The sequence below is a fragment of the Astyanax mexicanus genome, chromosome 6 (genome assembly GCF_023375975.1).
Source record: "Astyanax mexicanus isolate ESR-SI-001 chromosome 6, AstMex3_surface, whole genome shotgun sequence".
NCBI classification, from domain to species: domain Eukaryota; kingdom Metazoa; phylum Chordata; class Actinopteri; order Characiformes; family Acestrorhamphidae; genus Astyanax; species Astyanax mexicanus.
The window spans coordinates 32,436,981-32,463,678 of NC_064413.1; the positions used below are offsets into that span (position 1 = coordinate 32,436,981).

General features: G+C 39.4%; 1 protein-coding gene across 9 annotated transcripts in view; it reads right to left on the reverse strand.

The window, feature by feature from the left end:
- phactr4b (phosphatase and actin regulator 4b) overlaps positions 1–26,698 on the reverse strand; it is a 51,421-nt gene that overhangs the window by 2,467 nt on the left and 22,256 nt on the right. For 3 of the 9 annotated variants that reach the window (XM_022673684.2, XM_022673685.2, XM_022673681.2), the window contains 13 exons: positions 17,586–17,756; positions 16,706–16,786; positions 16,303–16,389; positions 15,579–16,025; positions 11,177–11,584; positions 8,797–8,922; positions 5,830–6,343; positions 4,813–5,150; positions 2,189–2,369; positions 1,975–2,030; positions 1,647–1,708; positions 747–884; positions 578–654 (listed from right to left, as the gene is read on the reverse strand). In XM_022673684.2, the coding sequence (XP_022529405.2) occupies positions 578–654; positions 747–884; positions 1,647–1,708; positions 1,975–2,030; positions 2,189–2,369; positions 4,813–5,150; positions 5,830–6,343; positions 8,797–8,922; positions 11,177–11,584; positions 15,579–16,025; positions 16,303–16,389; positions 16,706–16,786; positions 17,586–17,756 (2,686 nt within the window). Of the gene's footprint in view, positions 1–577; positions 655–746; positions 885–1,646; positions 1,709–1,974; positions 2,031–2,188; positions 2,370–4,812; positions 5,151–5,829; positions 6,344–8,796; positions 8,923–11,176; positions 11,585–15,578; positions 16,026–16,302; positions 16,390–16,705; positions 16,787–17,585; positions 17,757–21,925; positions 23,410–26,698 lie in introns of those variants that run through there. The other 6 variants (XM_022673683.2, XM_022673682.2, XM_007251759.4 and 3 more) reach the window with 6 other exon arrangements.

Consider the following 26,698-nt stretch of genomic DNA (forward strand, 5'->3'; position numbering starts at 1 on the left):
AACCCACCTTCTCTCCAACTCTTCAACCCTATCATACTGAATAGAGCGGCATCATTTCAGAGAACACGGTTCCACTGCTGCTTAAGTATTGGGTATGGTGCTCGTATTTATCTGCTCCGAAGTGCCCTATTCTATTGCCAATATACCTCGACAGGGACTAGACAATCTCTGTTAGCAATGGGTGCACCTTAATGTAGCTGAATGCCTTAATTTGAAGAGGTGTCAAACATTTAGATAAACATGTGGGCAATACTATTTTATTTCAAAAGTGGCAACTATCTTTTTAGAGCATTTCTATTAAATATTTTTTATAAAAAAAAAAAAAAAAAAGTGTAGCTTCCCAAGTCAAAATCTGTAGAAATGGCATAAAGTGGAAAATGGGGGAAAATGAAAAATAGTTGTCCATTACATTATGTCAATATGTCCTGATGAATGACGGCCATTCTGTTGTAAGTTAAGAGGTTTTTCTCCTCAAAATATATTATTTTGTATATTTTGGGTGTTACAGCAACAACATATACACACAATAAAAATAATAATAAAAAAAAAAAACATTAGTATGCTTTGCATTTCTTACCTTGTATAAATTCTACTCTCTTCATGGACTTCCATCTCAGAGCTCTTGAACTCATTGAGTTCCTTCCGGATTGCAGCCTAAGCAGAACCCACAAGGTTAGGATGATCATTTTAGAATTTTAATTTGATTTGACAAAAATCAGCTGGATTAAAAAACACTAAATCTGTACCTTGTCTGCGGGTGTGAGTTTGGTCCATGGTTTGTCAGCACGGCGGTCATAGTCTTGAGCGTGTGTGACCTCCACATACTCATGGAAGCGCAGGATCTTTCTGGCCTGCAGCTCGGCAACTGTGGGCCTTTGACTTAACTGAAAGAGGGGCAACAATATACTTTACAGACATGTTGCTTGCAACAACGTTACTGCATCTATTACTGTGCTTTTAAAAATATACACAGTGTCTCATACCTCTAACTGGTATCTTCATATGTGTATATAAATATATGCTAAAATTGAGCTAAAAGTACAAAGCTTTTTTTAATAGATTAGGTGATTTGGCCTTTTGAAACTTTGCTCTCTCTTTTCAGCAATTACTAGGACGATAAGCCTTAAGGAGCATAAACATTTTGAATACTGAAAATGTACACATTACATTGTTTAAACTAGGCCTGTGACAATAATTACATTATTGACTTATCCTACAATAAATGGACATGACCTCAATTATAACTGTGATATCGTATTGTGATTATTTGTGTGTTTTTCACATATAAGTAAACGGTCATGCAATAATGACTAATGCTTCAATACTTATGACTCCATACACATAGTGTGGACAGCAGTAGGCAAAAAAAAAGTATATACAATTAAGTCAACTTGTGTAGTTTTAAAAGGGTATGAATGCTTTGTTATGTTAGTCTATTAATATTATTGGAGTACCATTTATTTGTCTTAAAATGCCAATAATATCGCTTATCTCCATCATTTCTAAAACAATTTATTGTCCTGAAAAAATCTTACTGTGACAGGTCTTGTGTATACTGTATTAGTTTTCTGAAAATAAAACCATTAAAATACATGCGTATTTAAATGTTCTATTCTAATTTTAAAACATAAATAAATAAAGTTTACCTTTCTGGTGAGCCTGCGCTTGATCTCCCGAACCTCTGCCTGCCGATCTGCTTCATTCTTGGCTGGAGAGAAATTAAACAAATAGGTAAAAATGATTTGCTTTATTCTAGGGGAGTAGCAATGTGTATTCGTAGAAATATTTCAGAGGTCGGTCGCATGGAGAATACATGGTACACAGTATTAGGACAGAACTGCACTATATACATACATATATATATATTTGTTTGTCCCATCATATTTTTAATGGTTAGTTACTAACTTCCCTCGAGCATCATTGCAGAGCATAGAGCATATCGCCAATAAAACGGATGATAAGGAAGATGCTTACGTTGTAGAATGTTTCTCTGCTCCAGCTCCTCAGCAGTGGGCCTCTGGCTCAGTCGTCTGAAGATAAACAGATGTCTTATTACTAACCATATTTACATTTGGAAGGCACTCTTATTCATGCCTGATCTCTATCTCTGTGAGCTAGTTATGAATGAGTACACTCGTGTGTGTGTGTGTGTGTGTGTGTGTGCGTGTATAAGAGTGTGTGTATATACCGTGTAAGTGCTGTGCCAATCTGTGTGCGGATGGCCTCCCACTGCTCCTTGCTCTGCCAGGAGAGGCCCATGTGCTCCACTCTGCCCGTCCTCTCAGGAGCCTGCCTGTCTGGGGCCGAGGGCCGACTGCTCAACTTCAGAGCCAAAGTGTCCTTCCTCTTCACCCTGCTGGCCAGAGCACCTGCACACAACACACACACACAGTCAGGAGCATGATCTCCACTATACAGGGAGCATAAGCTGGTGTCTACACTATATTCTAATGGCAAATACTGTAATATTTTACTGCCAATGAACAAAAACATTCTTGTTTATAGATGAAAACACATGCAATCCGAACCAGTGATGTGCAAACAAATAATTTAATCAGCAAAGAAGCTTCCTCCTGTGCTCAGTGAACTTATATTAACACTTAATCACCACTGGAGGGCTACTGTGCCACATGGCTCAGTAAATTATCTGGCAGGAAGTGGAACTGGAGCAAGCACTGTTCATAAGAGGTGTTAAAATGAATCAGTTCATCATGATTTAAATGCAGCGTTTTGCTGAGTAAAATAAAGTGCAGTTAGAATATTTTGCCCTCTTTGTTTCTACAGTCCATTAACCATTTTGTTCAGCTCCACTGACCATACAGGAGCACACTGTAGTTCTAGAATTACAGATCTAAGTCTGTCCATTTTTCGGAATATTTTTTCCTCCTCCTTTTATCTTGTTTAATAGTCAGATCAAATATTTTTTAATGCTATTTTTATTTCATGTAAAGTTATTGCGTGATAATCACAACATAGCAAATTAACAAATCAAATTGTATTCAGACATCATTCTTGTAGTCTAATTTACTGATTAGGTCTGTGGATCATTGTTCGTATTGTTTGTGTTTTAATATTTTGAAGATCTGCTCTTAACAAACATTTTTTTTAATACATTTTCTTTAGGGTTGCAATATTAGTTAACATCATTCTGAACAGATTTCGCCGATTCAAACATCTCAAAAATGTCTGGTTTAAATCAGGCTTGGGCTCATGATGATAGTGTATGGGGTGGGTCAGGTCGGGCTCAGCAAGAACGTGCACAGGCTTAAGCCGGGTCGGGCTGGATATTTTGGTCCCGATCTCAGCTCAAAGCAGTGCTGCTGGAGTTTTTAAACACCTCAGCATGACTGCTTGTCCGAATAGTTCACTAAGCAAAAACATTTAGTCAATAGTGTCCTGTGGGCAGCATCCTGTGATCACTGATACTAGAGTACTAGAAAACAACAACAAAACTGTGCAAAAACAGCTGAGCAGAAGATGTTTTTGACCTTACATCTTCAAGGTGTAGCAGGTACAATAGCTAGGAGTGTCTAATAGAGTGGGCAGGGAGTGTTTTAAAAAAAAAAACACTCCAGTGCGGTGAAAGACCACCAACCAAATAATAGCTGCTCTGTGGTGGCGCTGTGGGCTTCTGACCACTGAGGAACGGGGAGTTAGGAGGATAAAGTACAGAGAGAAACAGAAGCACTATAGTTTGTAATTTTATAAAACCGTAATTAACTATAAAACTATAGAATTAAAGAACTAGGACCTTCAGGAACATTAGAGCTAATATGATGGACACTGAATGTAGAAACAAAGAGGTCTTCTGTATTAATTATATTATATTCAAGCTAAGTCTTTGCTGGCAAAGAGTTTAAATTTTAGATCCTGAACAGAGAACTCCAGTCACCCACCTCACTGAAGTGCTTTCAAGCAACAGACTGCCAAGTTTTAGTGGGTATGTCAGAACAGGGAAAACACAAGACACAGAAGAACTCTGATTGAACTCTCCCTCCGGATTCCTTGGCCCAAAAATAAGCGTTTTGTGTGTTAAACAATATTTAATAGCATTCAGTACAGAACACACCATGTTCTTGGCCAAGATGTCTTGAGTGTCTAAGGTTTCACCTCCCTGTCAGGAAAATGCTAGTGTGAAACCTATGGCTGGGAGTCCAAGAGCAAAGAAACAGAAATCACTGTTCTCTGGGTTTTTGAAGAACTGGCTTTGTTTGAGGCTTTTTTGTACATCGCTTGGTGTGAACAACGAAAAGACTTGCTGTAATAGTATAAAAACAAACAATCGAATGCATAAATCAGAACACTGAGTAAATAAATTACAACACTGCCCTCTAGTGGTCCGTTTAAAAAAAAATTATACAGTATTGCAAAACGTAATATTGCGATACTTTCAAATTTCGATATTCCCCAACACCCCCTAGTCAATGTGCTTGCTGCACCATTTCCGAACATCTCACTGTGGCAGCCCACAGTTTGCTTAGGTAAGACTTCTGCACAGCATAAATGCACTTAATTAAGGCAGAGGAGTTTCCAACTTCAGCCTAGAAGGGCATATTTTAGCATATTTTAGTGCTCAGTAATTAATGATCACTAGTTAATTAACAAGCCATTTCTGAGTTGAACATAGTGTTTGAACACTAAATCATAATCAGTGAATTGCACCAAATATTTACACTGTTCCATTAGAAGCCAAGAAGTCCCCCCCACCCTCTCCTCTAAAGTTGCCTTTTTGGAGATTGTTTTTTGGCATGGCAGTGACAATACAATAAATCTTCGCAAGGTCAGAGATTTCCACTCCTACTGTTTACGTACTGGGTGGACTGTCGTCCTCTTCATCTTCATCAGATTCGTCGTCCTTGTAGAGCACCGGCCCGTCTGAGTCGCTTTCCTCAGCATGCTGGTCTTCATCTCCCTCCTCTCCCTCACTGCTGTCCGGCCCCTCCGGGATCATACTGACGTTCAGGTCTCCCACCAGGCACCTGCGGCTACGCGGCTCCAGCTCCGGCTGAGACTGAGGGAGAGGCAGGTGTTCAGGAAGAGGCATATCTTCATCCTCATCCACATCTTCCTCATCCTCCTCTTCTTCCTCATCATCTTCCTCTTCCTCCTCCTCCTCTTCTTCTTCCTCATCAGAATAGTCATCTTCACTACTGAGAAACAGAAAAAAAACTAAGGACTTGACAACATGACAAAATATTAAATTATTTAAAACTGGCCTAAGTCAACTAAGCCAACTGCATTATCCACCATTACATGCTGTTCAGTCATAAAACGTAGGGACTAAAAGTTAATGTAAAAAAAAATGCACAGTCTGCCATTTGATTGGTAGTGATGTAATTTCCTATTTATCTATATAGTTCACATCCTACAAGAAGAAAACATATACTGCACAGATCTAGACAGAATTTGTTTTTTGCATTCTAGGCTTCTGGGCTCCCCATGAACTTGCTTTGTGCCACCACTGCATGACACTCTTTACACATGCATTTCTGGACAAGCTAAGAGACAGAGAATAATTACCATCTACAATAAAAGAGGCATGTGGACTGGCACAGTAGAACAATATTACAGGATTTCACACAAAAAGACTTACATGGTTCACCACTTAAACTACATTTAGTCAGTTTAAGCTATGATAGAGAAGCTATCCTATCTATTACAGGTCATTTAAACATCACAATGACTTTAAAGCTGTTATTTTAAGGTGAACATGCTACATAAAGTTGATTTAACTGAACAAGTAGAAGCCAAATATTTAAATAAAGAAAATACAGAAATAATCATTAGTTGCTTCCCTAATTTTTTTGTTAGCATTTACTCTATACTCACATTTTGAGTGGCTGAATAGTGACAGGAAGCGGACGGGCTCCTTGGTATTCGGGAGGGGTCTCAAACAGCAGCGAATGAGCACGCTGGGAGCCATCCGGATGAGGGAGTGCCGGTCCAGGGCTGGTTAGTGCACGCTGGATCATGATGTGCAGGGGAACTGGGGCTTGACGGGCAGGTGCTTCCTCCAGAGGACTCGGGGGATCAAAATGTACAGGTAGCGGTTGAGGAAGAGGATGTGGGTAGGAATGTTGATGCAGGAGGTGGTGGGTGTGGCCTCGGGGTGGGGAAGGTGGGATATGAGTGGGTAGAGGTGGTGAAGGTGGGGGTAGGTGTAGTGGGAATCCCCCTGGGATGTTGGCTCTGTCTTCGGGAGACAGCATGGAGGTCAGCGAAATGGGAAGTGAGCAGTCCTCAGTGTTGCGCTTGGTGACGGGGGTGGTTCTCTTTGGAGGCATGGGTGGGGAAGGCTTGGCTGGTCCTAGGTGGGCACCTCCTGTCACCTGGTTAAGTTCAGCTGGAGAAGAACAGAGGGTTATGAGACACAGTTGACAGATGTCTGTTTTTACTAGTCATTTATTCATGTTAAAGATACTATCAGGGATGGGATGGTATAAAGTTTACGATACCAGCGAACAAAGCAAATACATTTTTACAATTACTGCTGCATTTTTAAATTAGATTTAAATATATATTTTTTCTAAACTTATTGTGAGCCTGTTTCTTTAAACACTCATTTATTATTAACATACATATGTGTAACAGCCACCAAACACTGCTACTGTTTTGCAGCTGTTTGCTGTTTAAATATTTTTGATCTCGACTGATGTTGACTTTGTAAACATGAGCTTTCTTGGCAATTGTTTTGCAGAGAGACTACAGCAATTAGCTTTTAATTTGCATGAATTATAGGGCCCTATGATTTCTGTGATATGAACAAAGACAGAATAGTGGGACTGATTGTACAAAACAGATATAAGATATTTTGGAATGCCAATAGCATCAAAAAATGCAGTTTTAACTGCAAATTTCAGCACATAACAGCATCACAAACATTTTTATAAATCCGGGCAGATGCTTTTCTGCAAGTTTTGGCAATACATTATAGATAAGGCACCAAAAATACTCTTGCAACAACCACACTAAATCCAGGACAGAACTCATAAAAAGCTGAAACTAGGCTCAGCAAATCTGCCTTAGTCGGTTTGTGGAAGATTTTTTGTTATTTGTGCAGAGATAAACACAACACTTTAACAAATGAAGAAGATACGTCCTTTTAAAATGAAACGCTGTTAAGATGGAGCTGCACTGCAAGAAAATAAAAATCTTCAGATATGCACGAATGAGTTTTTTGAACTCATGGATGCAGTACCTAAAAAGCCTAAGCCTAACCCATGACTTTTTAAACTACAGACCAGCTGTTTGCCTTATTATTATTTATTCATTAATTATACTACTACTACTACTACTAATAACAATAATACACATTTAGGGTTATTTTCTTGCTATTTTATTTAAATATTACTATTCATCTTTGTAGCAAAAAAACAACGCATGTTGAAAATACTGTGCACAATGATATGCATGTTCAGTTTGTGCGTGTATTTCACTCATTTTTAAATGGTGAGCAACAAAATCCCCAGTGCTTCTTCTTGTGCTAGACGAATGCTTGTGCATTTTCTACACTTGTACAAAAATATTTAGTTATTTATATGTTTTTTGCAATCTATACAAATATGTTTTAAATTATTACAGCACTGTTTTGCTATTGTTTGTATAAGTACAACTAAGATACAAGAAAAAATTAAACAGAATTTAAAAATAAAAATGTATACTGGTTTCATAGGGCCCTAAAACTATAAAGACGTATTAATTATTGGACTATTTACTATTATGTTATTTTAAATACAAACAGTTATCCATCCCATCCTCATTTTTCAATTTACAGTACACAGGTCAAAGTATCTTTCCCTATGAGGGTTTTAAAAGCTTATAGTCTCGTTCAGATTGTCCTCTAAAACTGAAACCCCAAGTTGACTGGCCAAAGCATCAAATCATTTCTTATTAGCATGATAAACATTTAAAGCATTGGCAATGTACAATCGCATGAACTGACATGCTCAGAAACAGGAACATGAACCCAATCCTGTGACTGTCACGTACTGTACATGTCCATGTAGCTGGACTAACTGCGCATTCCGCTGCCGTCCATACAATGCAAGGCTAACATGCTCCATTTCCTGATGAACTTAGAACAGTCATCACAGACGCAGAAACCCACAGTAAGAGATTTGAGGCTTAGTACAGCATCAGCATGCATTCCTGTGAAATTCCCGCACTGCTGAGCGAAGTGACAGTAATCGCAATCAAACAAAGCGCTGCATTGAAATAAACAGATTTGAAATCAGATTTACTCCTGGGCTGATTTCTCAGCCTAATCTAACTAACCTGTGACCTTTCGGCATGCAGTGCATTAGATTGGACTTATTTGCTGCTCTCTAATCTCATTGGAGCAGATGCTGTGGGGATTAGCTGCTACAGCTGGTGTTTCGCTGCCGCTGCTCCGGAGTGGTGGGAGCACTCCTGCTGCTCTGGCAGGTCTGATAATGGCCCTCTCACCATTCTGCATGCCATTTAGTACATACTGTTAAAAGTGAGGCATGGTAGTGCTCGCTTACTGCTAATTTAGTGCCTCAGACATGCAGCTTAGCAGCAGAGCAGAAGAGCGAGACAGAGCGCAAGTGAAAGAGAGATAGAGAAACAAACAGAGAGAGAGAGAAGGGAAAAGAGGAGAAGAAAATAAAAAATGGGGCTCTCTAGCCACTGCATGTTAGTCCAGCGTCTCAGCCAGGCTAAGAGCATGCGGTGGCGAAGCTGAGGAGGAAGATGATGCCGGCAGACACTGAGCAGACGGACGACATGACAGACGAAGTGGCACTGCCGTGGCGACAGGCGTGGCCTTGGCGTTACCTGCGCGCACGCCTCCTGCCCGCCGGCACAGGTACACAGGCAGGGACAGGTACACATCATAGTCTCCCTCGCGCTTCCAACAGGACCAGTAGAGGGGAAAGGGGTCACCCCCGTGCAGGGTGGAGGCTGGCAGGGGTAAGAAACCATCCCGCAGGAGTCAAACACCAGCCATTCAGTGCTAATTCGCTTGTATATGATCAATATCTGAATAAATACACTACATCTGATACAAAGAGTGCTGTGCAAATGTTTTAAGCACCTGGGCAGTAACTGTTACGATTACTTGCTACAGTCGTCAACACAGAAACAGTAAGAGATCTGAGGCTTAATACAGCATGAATTCCTATTAATCATCTGTAATTCTGAGCAAGTGGACTTTATACAGTTCCAAACATAACTAAAATAAATTAATATCATTTTAAGACTATTTTGTGCCACTTACTATCTATATGGTCATCTAGTAATAATATAATAGCTTGATAAGGCAATTATACTTTTTCTCTAAACAATCAAAAGCCAAAAAGTTTAAATGATCAAAAATAATAAAGCATTGTAATCCGAATAATATTTAAATATACTAGAAAAACTTTGAAATCAATGAGCCAACATGTAAATTTTGTGCTCTAGAAGCAATAGGAAATATTGAGGCTATGTCCATATATTGTTCATACACGTTAAGGTAATAACTTATTGATTTTGACAGGCCTACTGTCACTTACTGTTTGGCAGATCAGTGTAAATCAGAGCTCTGCACAGTGGCTGGGAGTGCCCAGAAGACTAGCTGCCAAGATCTCAACCACTTTCTTAAAAAAAAAACTTAATTTGTTACTTTTAATGCATATTTATCTGCATCTGTTCATATGTGTCTTAAAACAAAAATACTCTTTTTGCTGAGATGATTTTAAATAATGTGTTCAGGGGCCCCAGAGTTCTGCACAGTACTACATATATACACATAGTCTAGCATAGGCCCTGCTTAAAGAGGTAAAATGGAATGAAGAACTGAGTTCGCATTGCTTTTTAAAAAGGTGTTCCAAAGTGCTATGCAATTGCTAATGCAATTTACATCAATATCAGAGCCAAAGAAAACTGGGTTTATAGAAGTGTCATTATTAAGCTTCTACTCAAGAGCTTGTTGCACAAAAACAGAATTTTCAGCTCATTCCAGCTAAATGAAAAACACAGGACCATTGTAATCCAGCACTCCTAATCTCCACACTGGTCCAGCACACTTTCACAGTTCTTCTGATTCTAGTGACCTGCAGGAGGCAGTATGGAGACATCTGTCATCTACACAGAATTCAAACATCTGAAAAACCTCCCTCACCATCACTAATTACTTAATAACAATATTTTAGTAACTAATTTCTGATTATAATTTGATAACAGTTTAAAAAAGGCTCAAAATGTGGTCATTTAACCAGGAGCCATGTAGCAAACTTTTTTTTTTTCCTCCATATTTTCAGAATAACCGACTTGCTTATTATTTATTGAGACTGTCAGACATTATTTTGTCAGTGGGAATTTCAAATGTGGCTTAAGTAGCTCTGCTGACTAAAACTGCACTGCTTAAGTAAATTCATGATTAGGATAGCACTGCTGAAAACCTGTGAAAAAACATGTTTGGTATGCAGTAAGTTTTTTTTTGTTTGCTGTCCGTTACAGCCAAAAAGTTCTCAACTTCGTGCCATCTATGTGCACACTTACGCATGTTGTATCTTTCATACAAGACATTTACAAGACAAGGAAGCCTTTAACATATTATGTCATTTACTACTTGTATGAAAACGTGTCTCAACACAAAAACACATTTTAAGCTGAGTCTAAGCTCTGAATGAGGTGTATGTGTTTAAAGCAAGCGCCCCAAAAAGCTGGTCTGCCTAAATTGTGGCAAGATCATTTAGGCAGTTCCGTCACATACACTTTACATATTACGAAAGAGACACTGCACATGGAATTATAAGGAGTTTGAGGCTATTGGGCCACTGTCTATAGAGCTCTTGATATATTAAGCATCCTCATACTTTAGAAAGACAACAAAACAACAGCTAAAAAAAAAAAATACAAAAACACCACCAGCAACAACAACTGCTGCAGCACTGCAGCAGAAAGCTCCCTGCCAAGCCCAGAGTCATTAGAGATAATGCTGCACTAGAACAGAGGGATGCCAGGAAAGAGATGTGCTTGAGACACATCTCATTAAAGATGCCCTTCCATACATGAAAAGCCTGGATTGCCAAGATGAGCATAAATACGGTTAAGAAGTACAGAGCCTACTGAGGTCTCTGGCTTTTAGTTAGAATTCGCCATATGACTGAGTATACAGACAACCTGCTCTGAGCCTTTTGAGGGTCACTTCAGAGAGACAGCAGGCACTCACCCAGCATGGCAGGGTTGGTGGTGCGGTTGACTGGCTTTGGTGGGGGCAATGGAGGCTGCTTGACTGGCTGGTTTGGGGCTGAGCCCGCGGAGGACGACTGTATAGAAGGAGTGAGGGGCGCTCCGCTGGAGGCCTGCGTGTTGGACCCAGCAGACTGAACAGTCCGGAGGGGCTTTCCGGCTGCGCTGGCGGCCGAGGACGGAGGTGAGCTGGAGGAAGCGGAAGAGGAAGAGAAGGAGGTGGCGGGGCTGTGGACAGGTGTTCGGGGGGAACCCTCCATGCCAGGCTCAGGGGTGGAGCTCATAAGCCACTTTGGTGGCGGCAAAATAGACTGCTTGGGGGGCAGCGGCTCCCGCAGGGTGTCCCGCATAGCCTCTGGGTCTGGAACGTAGTGACCGCTGTCTGACTCTACGAGGATACAAAGAAATAACAGGTAAAATCTAATGGCTGTATCTCTGATAAGCGTTGCTGAATTTGCTGAAGCAGATTATCTTATTTATAGAAGCATAAAAAACATAGCTTTATCCACTTAACATTTTAATATTTTAAATAAAACACAAACTCTGTGATTGGTCAGTGCTGAGTTCCAGGGGAGGTTAGTTCCGCTAGACAAGAGAGAACCTTAAAGAAGCAGCAAAAGCAAGCCTTACATACATGATTAGATTTTAAGAAAGGAATTTCAAAGGAAGGACAACCTAAGCTGATGTGTAGGTGTTTCAAATCTTCACCAAACTGAAGAAATATCTAAGCACTTTGAAGTAGGGATGAATAATAAAAAAAAAAATTACTTCATTTTTCATAAAACAGCAGGTTCAAGTTTATGCTGACACACTACTCGCAAAAATGAATGAAACTTAATAAAGCATCTAGGATCTCTTATCTCACCAAGTATCTTCTTAACTATTTACAAACTGGATGCTAAATCAGTAGTAAATCTTAGCTGAGTTAACTTAGATTTAGCATTTGATTGTGATAGTCAACTGTCTGTCGAAATTTCAAGTTGGCTAGCTAGGTTCTGGATTTTGATCTAAAATAGCACTACTAAGGAAGCCAGCCAATTGTGTTTTCAGTTTGTTTGGTTCAGTTTTGCCCAAAAATCTTTATTTTTTTTGAAAAACAGATTTTTTTATCTGCTTTCTGCCTCAAAAGAAAGTCACTAAAGTGATCTCAGCAGAGGAGTCCAACTTCAGGAGGCTGCGGACCAGACGAGCTGCAGCACACTAAATGCTTTGAAGAGTAAAAATAGGACATGATCAGGGAATAGGGAAAATCAGGAAATGAGCCAATTACAATAGTCAAGTGCTTTGCAGGCAGGTAAAGGAGTTCTGTCTTGTCTAGATTTAATTGTGGGTGATGGGTCACCATCCACAAAGAGAGATCAGAAAAATAGCAAGATATTGAAAAGCAGAGATGTTGAAAGCAGATGGTGGATACTGCCTTTATGTTTTAAAATGAATAAGCTACACATTTTAAACTTTGTAACAGCCACTGTCCACATACTCCTATGCATTCTTTATGCTGGCATGAGTGACCAGCAATGCACAACCCTGCTAAAAATCCTATGTTATGTTTTGTCAGGTTGCGTTTTAGCAGGGTAGAGATGCACCAGATATTTGGCAGCCAAAACGTCTGGACCCAATTAGTAATTTCTACTGAAAAATGAAGTTGCTGGAGTGTTAAAAATAAACCAAAAAGTATCCAACCGATATTTTATATTTATTGCAGTTCTGTAATAGGCTTTTCATTGGCTATTTAATTAAATGAATGGTAAAATAAGTGGCAAAATTAATGAAAACTTAAGAAAAACCATGTTCAGTATTTGGCCAAATGTTTTATATGATCTGTTTCAACAAAAATGTAAAAATATTGGTCTAAAATAAATTGTCAAATCGTAAAAGGCCAGTTCAGAGTCAAAAGGTTCTAACAACTAACATGTTTCTCCTGAGCCTTTAGGTGCAAGCCTGGTAGTGATACAACTGATTCATCTTACTGAACATAAAAGTTAACTATTTTTTATTTTCCATTATTGAAAAAAAAAAAAAAATTAGATTTTATAATATATTTAGATTCAGAATTAGTTTAAGTGTTTACAAATGTAATTTAAGTATCAATTAAGTAATTTCTAGGATTTAAATTACTACAGTGAATGAACACAAAATTATTTTTACTGAAATTGAGTGATATTTTAAAATCAGCTCAGCTAAACGGTCACCATGAGATCAATGTATTTCATTAACGACCTTCCTGCGTGTTATTTATGTTGAACTTGCGTGGCGTGCTAACCAATAAAGATCCGGCTGAATGATTAAATCAGGGTCGTCAGCATCAAACACGGAAATCTCAGTTCTTCTCATCTATCCTGTGAGGATGTTTGAGCCGTGTTACCGAGCTGTTATCATTCCCATGCTGCTCGTCTGTGTGCTTTTCTTAATCAGCTCATCAGCCGCCATGGGAGATAAACAGGCTGCCATAATTACCTCCCTCTGTCTCTCTCCCTCACCCCCACCCCTGTTAGTCCCTCTCCATTCTTCAAAGCTGATGTTTTAGGCTCAGGGTTATTTACAGCCCCTTTATCACGCCAAGGCACAGGCGGCTACGGGGAGTGGGTCAAAGCAGCGCGGAGGAGAGACAGCCAGAAAAAGAGAGAGAGAGCTTAGCGAGAAGCTGAAGTGAAGCACAACTTCAACTCCTCTTCATCCTCCCCATGTAATTCTTAGTCAACAACTAAAGTCAATATTAGGATCCTGACAGGACTTTTTAAATTTACATTATTATGGGCTATTAGTGCTGATAGAGCAGGCAATGTATCCCCGAAGGAGGTTTGTGGCTAAAAGGAACGAGTATGATCTAAAGAGGTTCAAGTCGAAACGATACAGGCGTGTTAATTAGGAAGGAAAGAGAGAATAAGCTGAGCTGTCCCTCCCCTGTTCCTAAATAAGAATCTTAGCTGGAGCAGGACCCGAGGGAGCACAGCCGCTCTCCTCTCCAGCAGGGCCAGGAGATGAGGAGAAAGCGCTGGAGGAAAAGTGTGCACTAGCAGGTGAGAGGAAGCTTTAGAGAGAGCGAGTTAAAAGACTTGAAGGTTCATACAGTAGATACAGCAATAATACATTAACACAATGTTTAATGAGGCATTATTAAATATATAAGATTAGAGTGTAGATGAATGAAATGAAAATCTGCAACTGCAATGCTTGTACTTGATCTGTACTATTGTCCATTTAATTTCAGGTGGTCAATCAGCATCTATGGACAGATATCTTTAGTGGGATGTAGGAGGTGGAGGGTGGGAACAAAAGGGATTATTTGGGTACCTTTAGCATGTCCGTAATGTAGAAAGTAACATGAACTGATTAATATTGATCTGACTGTATGCAAACAATTTAGTGAATCATAAACCTTAACATTGTTAGATTAATTTGGTACCTTTCCAAATGTATGTAAACATGCTACTGAAGAAATTACTTTTACTTCTGTAGAACACAGTGTACAATAACAATGATTGTGTTTTTTTTTAATAAAACAACAGACTGAGAATTTAATACCACAGCAACATTGTGTAAAAATAAAAGTCAACATTTATGTATTAGTTTCTGTGTAGCAAAGTGGTGCAGTATGCTATTAATTATAACAAATATACTGGATACACTAAGTTCTAATATAGCTGTATATTGTGTGTTAGCACCTACATTTAGATTATTGCATTATATTTGACAGAATAAAAATATTGCGCCTATAACATCTTTTTTGTCTTTTCAATATTGCACAGCCTTACTCTTAAACAGGCTAATGCACTCCACTAGGGGCGCTATTTAGGCTTAACACTTCTGTGAGCAACGCGACCCTAGGTTTTCACCCAGATGTCAAATAACATAAAAAAATATCTAAAAATATTAAAGAAAATGGCATATAAAAACGTCATTGTAACTAACACACTAAATTTAGTAACTCTTTAATATTTGACTTTTTTTGTGCCATTTATATAAACCGAACCCTGAATGGAATCCTAGCTGTACAAGAGAAAACCTATTAATTATCTCTCCTAAAATTTAAATGAAATCTCCAAGAACAGGAAATACCATACTTAAATTTACTTTCCCAATTCTATGAATACTACTGTAGCAAGAATGAAATTAAGGGACTCCTGTGTTCATCTGACACACAGCGCATGTTGAGCTGTGTTCAGTAGTTTTAATTTTATCCACACACCCAGTTAAAGGTGAGAAGTTGAATCAGGTATGTTAACCCCTTATGCTCCATTAGATTTAGAACAAAGATTAACTAGATGAAAAGCAATGCAAAAAGGCTGAGTTGTTTCCAAGATATACCAGTGGTTAGAAAACAGTTTAAGCACTGGTGTTTTGTGTAGAGTTTAAGAAGTTACATGAGGCTGAAGACTCACCTCGTCTTCCTCTACCCTCCTCAGTGGAAGAGTGGCGGGGGAGTGTGGGCTTCCACTCTGGCTCAGGGCGTGTCCTACGGCAGTCCTCAGACGGGGCTTTGGTCAGGCCGGGCCTTCGCTCATCTCCTCTGCCTCCGCGCCGAGGTTCCTCCACCTGCCAGCTGAGGTTGGGTTTCCACTCGTCCGCACTGCTACGACCTCCTCTCCTCCCTTCGTCCTGGCCGGTGGCTCGGACGCCCATTGCTCCACGACGCTCTCCGTCAGAGGGTGCGCGAATCCTTCTGTCCTCAGGCTGGGACAGCCAGGGCTGGTTCAATCTGAGCTCCGACTCGACATTGGACCGGATGGGCTCCAGACCTCGATTCCCACCTCCACCGCTGACCCCTACAGGAAGCGTGTGGCCATTCTTCACATAGGGCTGCTTAGGGCCATGAGCCTCGTCTACCTCTGTCACAAAGAAAAAAAATAACACAAATATGTAAGTTCTATAAAAAATAAAAGACTCCACAAATAAATAAATAAACAAACATCATCTTAGAGTGACGCTAACACATACAGCTCAAAGAGGACTGCCAAAATGATAAAATAAAGCAAGACCACAGATAGAGAGCAAGACTGATCTTTTAAAATCAGCTTAGAGAAAGGTGGAGAAGAACTTTTTTTATAAAGGTATAAAACAGATAGAGGCAATTCACATAAGTGAGTTTGCAATGTTTCAGAATACCTCTCAGATAAATGGGCCTCCACAGCATCCAGTGTATGACTTTCAAAGCTTTTTGCTGCAGGGCACAATTTGCTCCACTTTTCTCAGCTTAAGAAAAACGGCATGTCATTTTCATCCAAAAATATGAAGTTAGACAGTCAAAAAAGCATCAAATTGAATTTCCCTCCTTTATCTGTCTCACAATCTGGTGAATTTATTATTCCCTCTGGGTTAGGGACAGTATAGCAACAGCTGTGACTGCTATGACCTTATTGAAGGAGGTTGCTGGACAGAACAGATGAGTGGATGCACAGCCAGTGACGGGTAAAAGCAGGTATAGCACACTTAAATTAAGGGACACCATAATTACAAAATGTTGTTTAATCTAAAGGAATTTTTAAAATGGCTAAAGGGGCTTTCCTACCATTCTCGGGAAGCTCTTTCAGTACGCCTTGCTCTATCAGCTCCTGCCTTGGCCTTCTCATCGACATCTTTCTTTCCAGAACTGTTGGGAAAACGCAGCACATAAACTTTCAACCAGTGTTTACTGAGGTAACTGTTGTAAGAAAAAGTCTGTAAACTCTTTGGAAATACCTGTTTTGTTTTTTGTTTTTTTTTAAATAGCTGACAAAGATCAGGAGAGTAAAAGGATATGGATATGTGGAAATATTTTAAAATTGACAATGTCTAAATGTACTGAAATTTCCATAATAATAACAACAACATTAAGTTCTCCCCAAAATAATCACTGTATAATAATCCCGCCTTTTAGTTATGTTTCCCGAATGCATAATGCTTCCATTACTGGAAAAATGAAGGTAAGCATGTGCTTCCTCTCAGTAATGTGAAATGTCACCACCTCTACCTGCTGTAGCCCATCTGTTAACATTGTATTAAGTGCTTTGGGGGAAAGGAGGATGTGAATATGCTGCACCATTGCCAGAAATCTAACTAACAACCTATAGAGCGAGCACTCCATTCAGTTAAGTGCTGCTCCATTCAGGAGCCCTAAACTATGTCTGCATTCTTCAGATAGACTGGACAATAACAGTAACAGCATTACTGCTTCTACTATTACAACACAACTACAACACACATACTGACTCCAGATAATTCCTTTTTTTACACAACAGAATCTCAATGGTAAGTCTATGAGGTTTACTATGAGTTAAACAGTTAGCATGATGGAAAAGCCATGGAGAAGCCGTTATAGACTTTTACAGTTTTAAAAGCGAGCAGAAGAATGTGTTGACTTTAACAGTGGGGACACAGGGGCTCATAAAATGGCAAGAGGAAATAAACACCTTCTGAAGTTTCCTTAAACTTCTCACTGCTTTTCTTCTTCCTCCATTTCCAGGGTTTGAAAATCTTGCCCAGGGTAGAGAACTTGCCCTTGCGCTTGGGCGGAGGGGTGCCTTCCCCCGCATTGCCGCCCTCACTCCCTGTGGTATTGTGCTGGTGGTCGCCTTCATCATCTGAAAGGAAAGCGGGGGAGAAAAGAGAGATGAACAAAGTTAAAGCCAGAATGAGCAAACAGGCTAAAAATGGTTAAATGGCACATTGCAGCAGATCAATGGTGGTTATGAAATCCCCTTATTCAAGAGAGCTGCTAGAATTCGACTGGGTTGGATTAAAACAAGGTCACATTTGAGAACACTACAGTAAAACTCTGTCACAGACAACAAGAAATATGTTTTGGTCTATGAGCAGCTACGCTCATATGTGAACAATCTTTCATAAAACTTCTTCAATACAAAGATGAGTTAAATGGTTCTTTGAATGATGTCACAGAAGAAATACACTGACGGTTGTATAAATAAGCATTTTTGTAACTGAAATGTGTTTGGTGTCTCTCTGTGCTGAAAACTAGGAATTATACAAAAACTTTTGATTGATGTAAATCAATCAAAATATAAAAGTTCTTATTTATGGGACCTAAACATGTTGCCAGGTCAAGAGCTATGCAGTGCCACTTGTGGAGAGAACAGCCACATTTCTGGGCTATCATTAGTGATCATTAGTGAAGCAGTAACCAAAGACCTCTCTCCTCTTTGGCATATAAATAGATTTACTTTCTGTTGAACATTATTATCATTGACAATTACAAAAAAGATACAATCTCACACTTTCTCTGTCGGTACAGCAAAATCAGTGCATTTTGCTGCACAAACAGATGTGTCTAAGCTTAGTCTTGCTGACTCTGTGCAGAAATGCAGTGTTAGCTGCTCTATTAGTCAGTTAACAGGAATAAATACATGTATACATCAATAATTCAGTATTTATTTATTTGCCCATTGTGCTGTTTGTCATATGAGTATAACTTTAGGTTTTGACCACATTTAGCACAGATTAAAACTGGTAAAAGGAAGAAATTGAACAATATTGTTCACAGAATAATGGAAAACAGGAACAAAGCCACTTTCAGTTGCACTGCTGTGAAAACTATTTCTAAATGTGGTTAACAGGTTTACAAAGCTACATTGTTCATCTTTATCTCTGTTATACATCAGGAGAACTGTGCAACCATAAGTAGTGAATAAAATAATCATATGTCTCATTATTTGTATCAACACTTCAACAGATTAGCAGAGTTTAAACATAGCTTAAACATACCATAGTTTAAAGCGGCAGTCCTTACGATTTTTTTCTTTTGAATTGAAAGTAATAGTGTTCCTGAGATTAGTGATGGAAAATGATATAATAAATGGCAATAAATTCTGCTACCATTCCTGGTACGACTGAGTGTAATTACATATTCTCACCAAAAACCTTTTTTCAATTTCTCACCCTTTTCTGTTTTAAAAAGCAGTTATTTTGGAGATAAAATTTTTGGTGGAATGATGGTGAGGATGTTCAGAGTAAAATCAATGCAATACTTTCGTGATTATATTAACTTGGGCATTAGACACAGGGACACCGACACAGGGACACCGACACAGGGACACCGACACAGGGACACCGACACAGGGACACCGACACAGGGACACCGACACAGGGACACCGACACAGGGACACCGACACAGGGACACCGACAGTACTAACTGATCTTTAGTTTGTTGTAGTTTGCGATTTGAACAATATCACTCAGGCTAACCTGGCAACCACACTGCAAAGGTTCAGGCCACGCCCCCCCCCTTGCATGTTGCTTCACTGCGTTTCAAACACATCTAGTTGCTGAGGCTCATCAGAATGGCTGTTGTTTTAAACTCCTCAGCAGTGTGTTTCCTGGCAGATGAAGTTGAAGGCAAACATACCCCTGCACAGAGCCTCATTCGTCCCCCGCCAGCAGCTGCCACACTTCACCAGCAACTCACATTCCTCCAACACACACGACTGTGAACCACTGCACAACCACTCACCAGCTCGTGTTTACTGTACCCATCAGTCAGCATGGGATATGTTCTATATGTGACGGGGTTGAACTCTGCTAGGCTAGAACTGAAACAGACATTACTCTGCTTTTACTCCAACTGTTTTTGTATGTGTATACATATTCTGTATACTCTGTACTTGTTATTAGTTTGAGTGTAGTTTTGGTGTTTATGTTGCTGTCTTGGCCAGGATTCACTTCTAATCAATGTGTTTTATTAAGTGTTTTATTAACTTAAGGTAAAATTTAAAAAAGGAAAGAAAAACCTCACATTCCTATAAGATCCTATAAGAGTAGAGCACTAAAGTTGAGCATCTGTAGTCCTAGTAATTTTGTTATATTTGGCATATTGGGTCTAAGCTGAATTTTCAACAAAAAATCAATAGGGTTATATATAAAATAAATAAATAAATAAATCACTCTATAACAAAGCAGTCAGATCACAGCTGAAGTATACAGTACCTTAAAAGGTCATAGTTTAAAGCAGCTCTGTGCAAAAACTGGCATATTATATATTGGTATACTTGGAAAGTTACATTTACACTTTAAGCCACACCTAAAAAAAACACACTTTTTACACGCATTTAAGAAGCTGAGAAATACAGAAAAGTCATTGACAGTGAACAAAGATTCTATACTAACCCAGTAGACAGAGTAGTACAGAGTTATTCACAAGTACATTTCTGCTTCTACTAGAAGAGTGTTTTTGCTGCACCAGGAGTCTTCATGTTCAGGTATACCTAAAATAATTCTCTCAGCACCTGTGTGATTGAGGAAACCTTGCATGACTGGCAAAAAAATCACACTGCAAATGAATTGTATCAGTCTGGTCCCTTTACAGCACAGCAGATGGGATTTTTAAAAAATCTGGTCTCTGTCAGCACTGTAGTTTTTCCTATCTGATTTGGCTCTTCCCAAAGCAACAAAATATTTATAATTTAGCATTAGCATTGCCAGCAGCTCAGCGTCCAGCTCAGCAAACACAGGATGTCCTGGCGGCACCGCCGCTGCTCTGCGAAGAGATTCCCACAACATGCCACGCACATTCCAGCCCAGCGGCCAGCTGTTCACTGCTCCCCTGACCCAGACGACACACCCTCTCTAAGCAGGACAACACCTGATCTGGCCCTGACAGAGACAAGTGCACTGGGATTAGAGAGGTAAGCAGTAGGACTGTACTACTACATCTTAGATTAATAGCACAAAGCAACAAACTGCAAACTAACAAATGCTGAATTAAAGAGAAACATAGATGTACAAAAATACCAAATGGTGATGACAGCCTCTCCTCACTTTCAGTAATTGACTAAAAAGTGCAAACCACATAGATAGTGGCTAAAAATAGTATTGACATTTAAAGAATGATGGAACAAATAGCAAAAACTGAATTTTAGAGCAAATAAACAAATACATAAATAGAAATTGCACTTCGCACTGCAGAGTGAAGAAAAAGCACACTACAAATGCTCAGCCCCTCCTGGAACTCCTTCAAGACTGATGGAAAACAACTTCAGCTGACTAGCTAATGAAGCTGACTGAGAATACTAAGAGTGTCTGTCAGACCTGTCATGAAAGCAAAAGGTGGTTACTTTAAAGAATCTAAAGAATCTATAGTACAGTATAAAACAATTCCCTAATTATTTTATCTCTTTTTTGGTTACAACATTATGCCATGGGTGTTACTTCATAATTTTTAATTAATACAATATTTAAAATAATATTTTAAAGAAACATGTGTATAATAGAGATGTCTCTGAGAGCTCAGAACCATTTAAAGTTCTACAGAACCTGTAACTTAAATGTAAAGATTATTCACCAATTGAAAAAGACTATTCAAATATCATACGTAATGCTCTATATTCCTGATTTCTGTTTATAATATTTCAGTGGTGGATAAAACTGACACTGCAATACTTCTCTTTATCTGTGGTAAATAATGAGATACTATAAATAAATAGATCTGTATAGATAAGTAGATCTGTCTGTTAATCTGCCCTCAGAGCCATACATCACATCCACTGCTAATGAGTGATATAAGACCCGCTGCCCCCTTTACTTCCTGTAACGAGATCTGCAGCTGCAAATCTGAATTACCCTCTCGCTGCACTTCCTCTTTCTGCACATCAAAAACTCACAAAAAAAAAAACACATCACAGACAGGCTGAGAGCGAGCTCAGACGCACTCGGCCGGGTTCAGACGCAGTCTGCATCCCCCACCCCGACACAGGCTGCACAGTACCATCCATAAGTGTGTGAGTGGGAGAGCAGCGCTACCTGGGCTCCAGCTGCTATGGCGACGGGTGTGGAGGCAGCAGGCCATGGGGACGCGGAGGTGTCCACAACTCGCCCCCCCACTGTACGCCCCCCTGTCCTGTCCTGGAGAGCCTGGGGGAAACTGGAGGGGCGTCTGGAAGATCCCAAAAAGAAAAGCCAGCCAGCTAGATCCTTGTGGAAAGACCAGCTATAATCTTCTAGCGCCCAAAAACCATTTAGGCCTTGGAGTCATCTTTTTTTCAGAAATTGGGGGAGACCAAAGTCTTCTGTCTACTGGGCGAATAGAAAAGTTCTCATGCTCAGACATAGGACTGTCACAGTCACTGATTACATTGCTAATTACATTGCATTACATCTGTTGATAATATAGGATAAACTGCGATTTTGTCAAAAATTAAAACAATAAATGCAATTCATTCCTATAATTTTCAAAATATCATAACTACTACAGAGAGTTTGTAGATAATGTGCCAAATAGTAGCAAACAACACCATTTAGAGCTACTTAATATGCAAGCTAATATTTATTTAATTTTTAAGGCTGCCACAACTATGCTCAAACAGAAAAACACACATATATATATTAAACCAATGTATTAAAAAAAAGTTAATTTAGCTATTCTTTTAACAGCAAAGAGCTCCCTTTAACCTTACAAGCAGCTTTTATAATGAAAAAAGTAAAAACATAACCTTTATGTATTTCAGCTAAGAAAAAGAGGAAAATACATTTTTTCTTTTTTTTTTTAAGTCACTGCCACATATAAAGTTATTCATAGGTTTCTTGACGGAGACACAAGCCCATTTTGTTTCAGATTACCCCATTTTGAAGGATGTTAAATAGTAAATTGAGTTAATTGTTTTACACTCAATTAAGTAGTAAAATAGAATGGCTAAGTATTAAACTTTAAGAACAAGATACACCAAAAGTCTAAAAAAACACCTCACAAAAAGTATTAAACGTATCCAGAGTTGTAATATCTTGCAAATAAGCAAAAATTCACTGCCAATTCAATGTCTAATCAATCAATGTTAAATGTGACAGACCTACTCAAGAGCTACATTTAGGAGAAACTGAAAGCTAAAAGTATCGTCACTAAAGCCAGTGACAGCCAATCACACGAACACTGACAGTCTCTCACGCCGAACTCATCCTGCAGAACAGTACACTCGAGCCCCACTCGGGCAACCGTCCAAATCCGAGACAGGAACAGAGCTGAGACAAAACTAGCCCCAGACACAGATCAGCCGGCACAGATCGCAACAACACACCAGTCCCAGTCCTCTGGTCTCGAGAGGGAGAGTGTGAGGAAAAAAACAAACGCTGCAGTCTAGCGAAGCTCCAGCCTAGAACGCAGATACTGGACCGAAATCAACCTCGCATCTCTCACAGCAGCTCTGGGTAGAGAGAACAGCCGATCTGGAAGAGGCAGATGCAGACCGCGCAGCGTGTGGATAATATCCGTCTGAGAGAGGAGTGAGCAGGCATCACATCCTGTGCTAGGACTGTGCGAGTGGCACAGAGAGAAAGAGAGAGAGATACAGAGAGAGAGAGCGAGAAAGGGGGGGGGGGTGGCTGGAGGGAGGCAAGGCCTGGGAAACAGAGGGAGGAAACGGTACTCCACCCTGATCCTGAGCGACGGGGAAGAAGGGGAGGTGGAGGGTTGATAGAGGGGACCCCCACCCAGTAACCACACCAGTGTGAAGTGGAAAACATATTAGAACAGATGTGTAAAAACAACATCAGCATCAGATAGTGAACCACTCATCCTTCGTCAGCGCAGACTGATATCCCTCCCCTGATGCACTTATTTGAAATGACGCATCACTTTTTGATTTCTGATAAAATAGATAGAAATGCTGAAATACTGTGCATACTGACCAAAAGAGATATTAGTCCTTAAAATTAAGTATCTTGAAATGCAGTTCATAATTTTATTCGTACATGAGAATCTTTACTAAATCGAAAACACTGTACTAACCCACAGTGAGAGACTGCGTGCTTTTTTGCGCTAAATACAGTATTATATCCAGCTTATCGTTTCTAATATCAGGTCAGTTTTGCACGATTAACTGTAATAAGCCTAATAGAAATAAAGTTAGAAACTTACAAACTACTAGTTGTGGAGTTTTGTAATTTGTACAGAGTAAACAACAAAATCTAGGCTACATTCACATTAACAGGCTGAAGTAACTCTAATCTGACTTTTTTTGCCCTAATGAGACACAGTCCTGATTTTGTCTAGCTACCAGCAGACCTTCAAGTAATTATGATATTTGATTGTCTGACAGCTACTGAACAGATTTTTGATTAAATGGCAAAAGGCAAAAAAATAAAAAATAAAAAAAGGAGTATGTAATTAATGCTGTTTTCAGAAATATGAAATAGTATATAAATATGCTATCTAAAAGAATATCGCACATAATCAAACAGGCTAATCAAGTGCTGCAATGATGGTGGCAGGCAAACTACAGAGGCCCACATTTAGTAAATACACGTATATATTTATATTTCATAGTTTTGTTTCTATTTGTTTGTTAATTATCATCAAGAAACCCTTTGTCCTTCTCTCCTTAACACAAAGAAATGCTGTTTTAATGCTAAGAATAGAGATATATTTTAAGTAGTTAGTCAGATTTGTACTGTTGCGGACTAAAACATCCAAAAAGCAGTGTCAGTAGTTGAAACCCTGGCCTTTTGTGTACCTTGGCACACTGCAGCAGGCTGTAGGTTTGTAGCACTCAACTTCTCCTAACCCTGAGAAAGGGTGAATGCGAGGACGCAGCTGACTGTAAGAGCCAATGCAGCAATGCAGCTTTAAAAACAGAACCATTCCTAACAACATCCAATCAGCCTGGAACATGGTTCTCAGCATGAACTCCTTGCTCATCTTGAAAAGCCCCTGTCAGCCATCACACACACACACACACACACACACACACACACACAACAGAATCTCTTTGTCCTCCACAGAGAGACAGAGCCGGTCACAATTATCTACGTACTCAGGAAAGCCACCACACAGCTTACTGAAAGGCTCCTCCTCTTCCCTACACTGGGAATTGTGTATAAAGCTCAACAGGACACATCACAATCTCAGCTGTAAAACAGACAGCAACGGCTCAAACAATGGTGTGTGTGTGGAGTGTGAGAGAAAGATAGAGACAGCGATAGAGAGAGAGAGAGAGAGAGAGAGAGAGAGAGATAAAGAGACTGTTTCTTCCACATACATAAATAATTATAGTAGAGGTGTAACAGTACAGAAAATTCATGGTTTGGTTCACACCTCGGTCTAAACCCACAGTTTGGTACATTTTCGGTAGAATCTTCTTTCTAACCATGTTTTGTTTTTTGGGATGGATTGTTGTAAAAAGGCTTGAGCACTTTTATTAAATGCTTAAAACCAGGGTTCTCTCCAACTGTCATCATAAGAGGATCCATCTTTTGGATCTTGTTGGAACAAACAAACAATGACCATGATAGTGGCGTTTTGTAAAAACAAAACAACAGCTTTACTTTAACTGTTTGAACCACAAATATTTTTCCTAATATTACTGAGAGAATATTATTACGAGCACCTAACCCTGCGTTCATACTGGAAAGCGACAGGCGTCTGGTAGCTGTGTGTGGACAGTCTGAATGACCTGCGGTTCTGCTTGTGTGCTCCAGCTTCCAGTCAGAGCACAAGTCTCCTATGCTGCCTGTACCGTGTATTCTGCACATGTGTGCACGAACCAAACCGTGACCCCCGTACAGTCACCGTTCACAAAGAATTCACATACCATTACACACCTAAATAACAATAATAATAGTAAAACAGACAGACAGACAGACATTTGCCTAGAGCAAAGTGTCAAATTTCAATGTTATTCCAAAAGAAAATGTTACCAGGAACAAGAAATTATATATTTTGGCAAGGTCTAAAGCCAAATAGCCAGAATAATGTTTTAAGCAGATATATCTTCTCCTTCCCCCTGCAGCTCCACGGGTGCATCATGGTACTAAGGCTTGTTAGCTTGAAGTCTGTTGATGAATCTTCATCTCTGAGCAATGGTGTTTGTGCTTTCTTCATGTTTTTAATAGATTTACGCATTATTGATGTTTTAGCGACTTGTTACCACTGTTTGTGTATAAAAAAAAAAATAATAATAATTAAATATTGCACCGAAATGTGCATTCAGAAAATACAGGGCCACTGGTTACAGGACCTTATTAATCAAATACTGGCCTGTCAAAGTGACTGTAAATAAAGACTAGAGGGGACTAGATCTGGAATCATACAAAATTGCACCCCACACCACAAAACCTGGTCTTCTTTGACACGCAATGAATGAAAAAAAAAAACAAAACAAAAAAAAAACCTTTGATCTTGGTGCTAACCACAGTGCCTGCACACACAAACTTGGCAGAGATAAAAGAGAGACTCGTCAGTGGTGATGAACAACTGCAAGACACTATTTTTGTATCTGTAGCTCAATAAATGTTGCAAATGTCAGTCTAAATTTTTAATCATTCATTGCTCCTGGTAATCTTACAAAATTGTTCTTCCGAACAGCATCTTTCTGAGAGCTGTTATCTTCTTTGATGATGAGTGCAAAATTAGAGGTCTGTTCAATATTCCAATAATGTTTATATTTTAAATAAATAATCAGTTTACCAGTGTGTTTGCTTTTGGTACACTGTAGTACATTTGCAATACAGTATTATGTACTGGTACATACTGTAAAGACATGATGTGTGGATATAAAAATCAAAACAAACACAGTGTGGGGGATG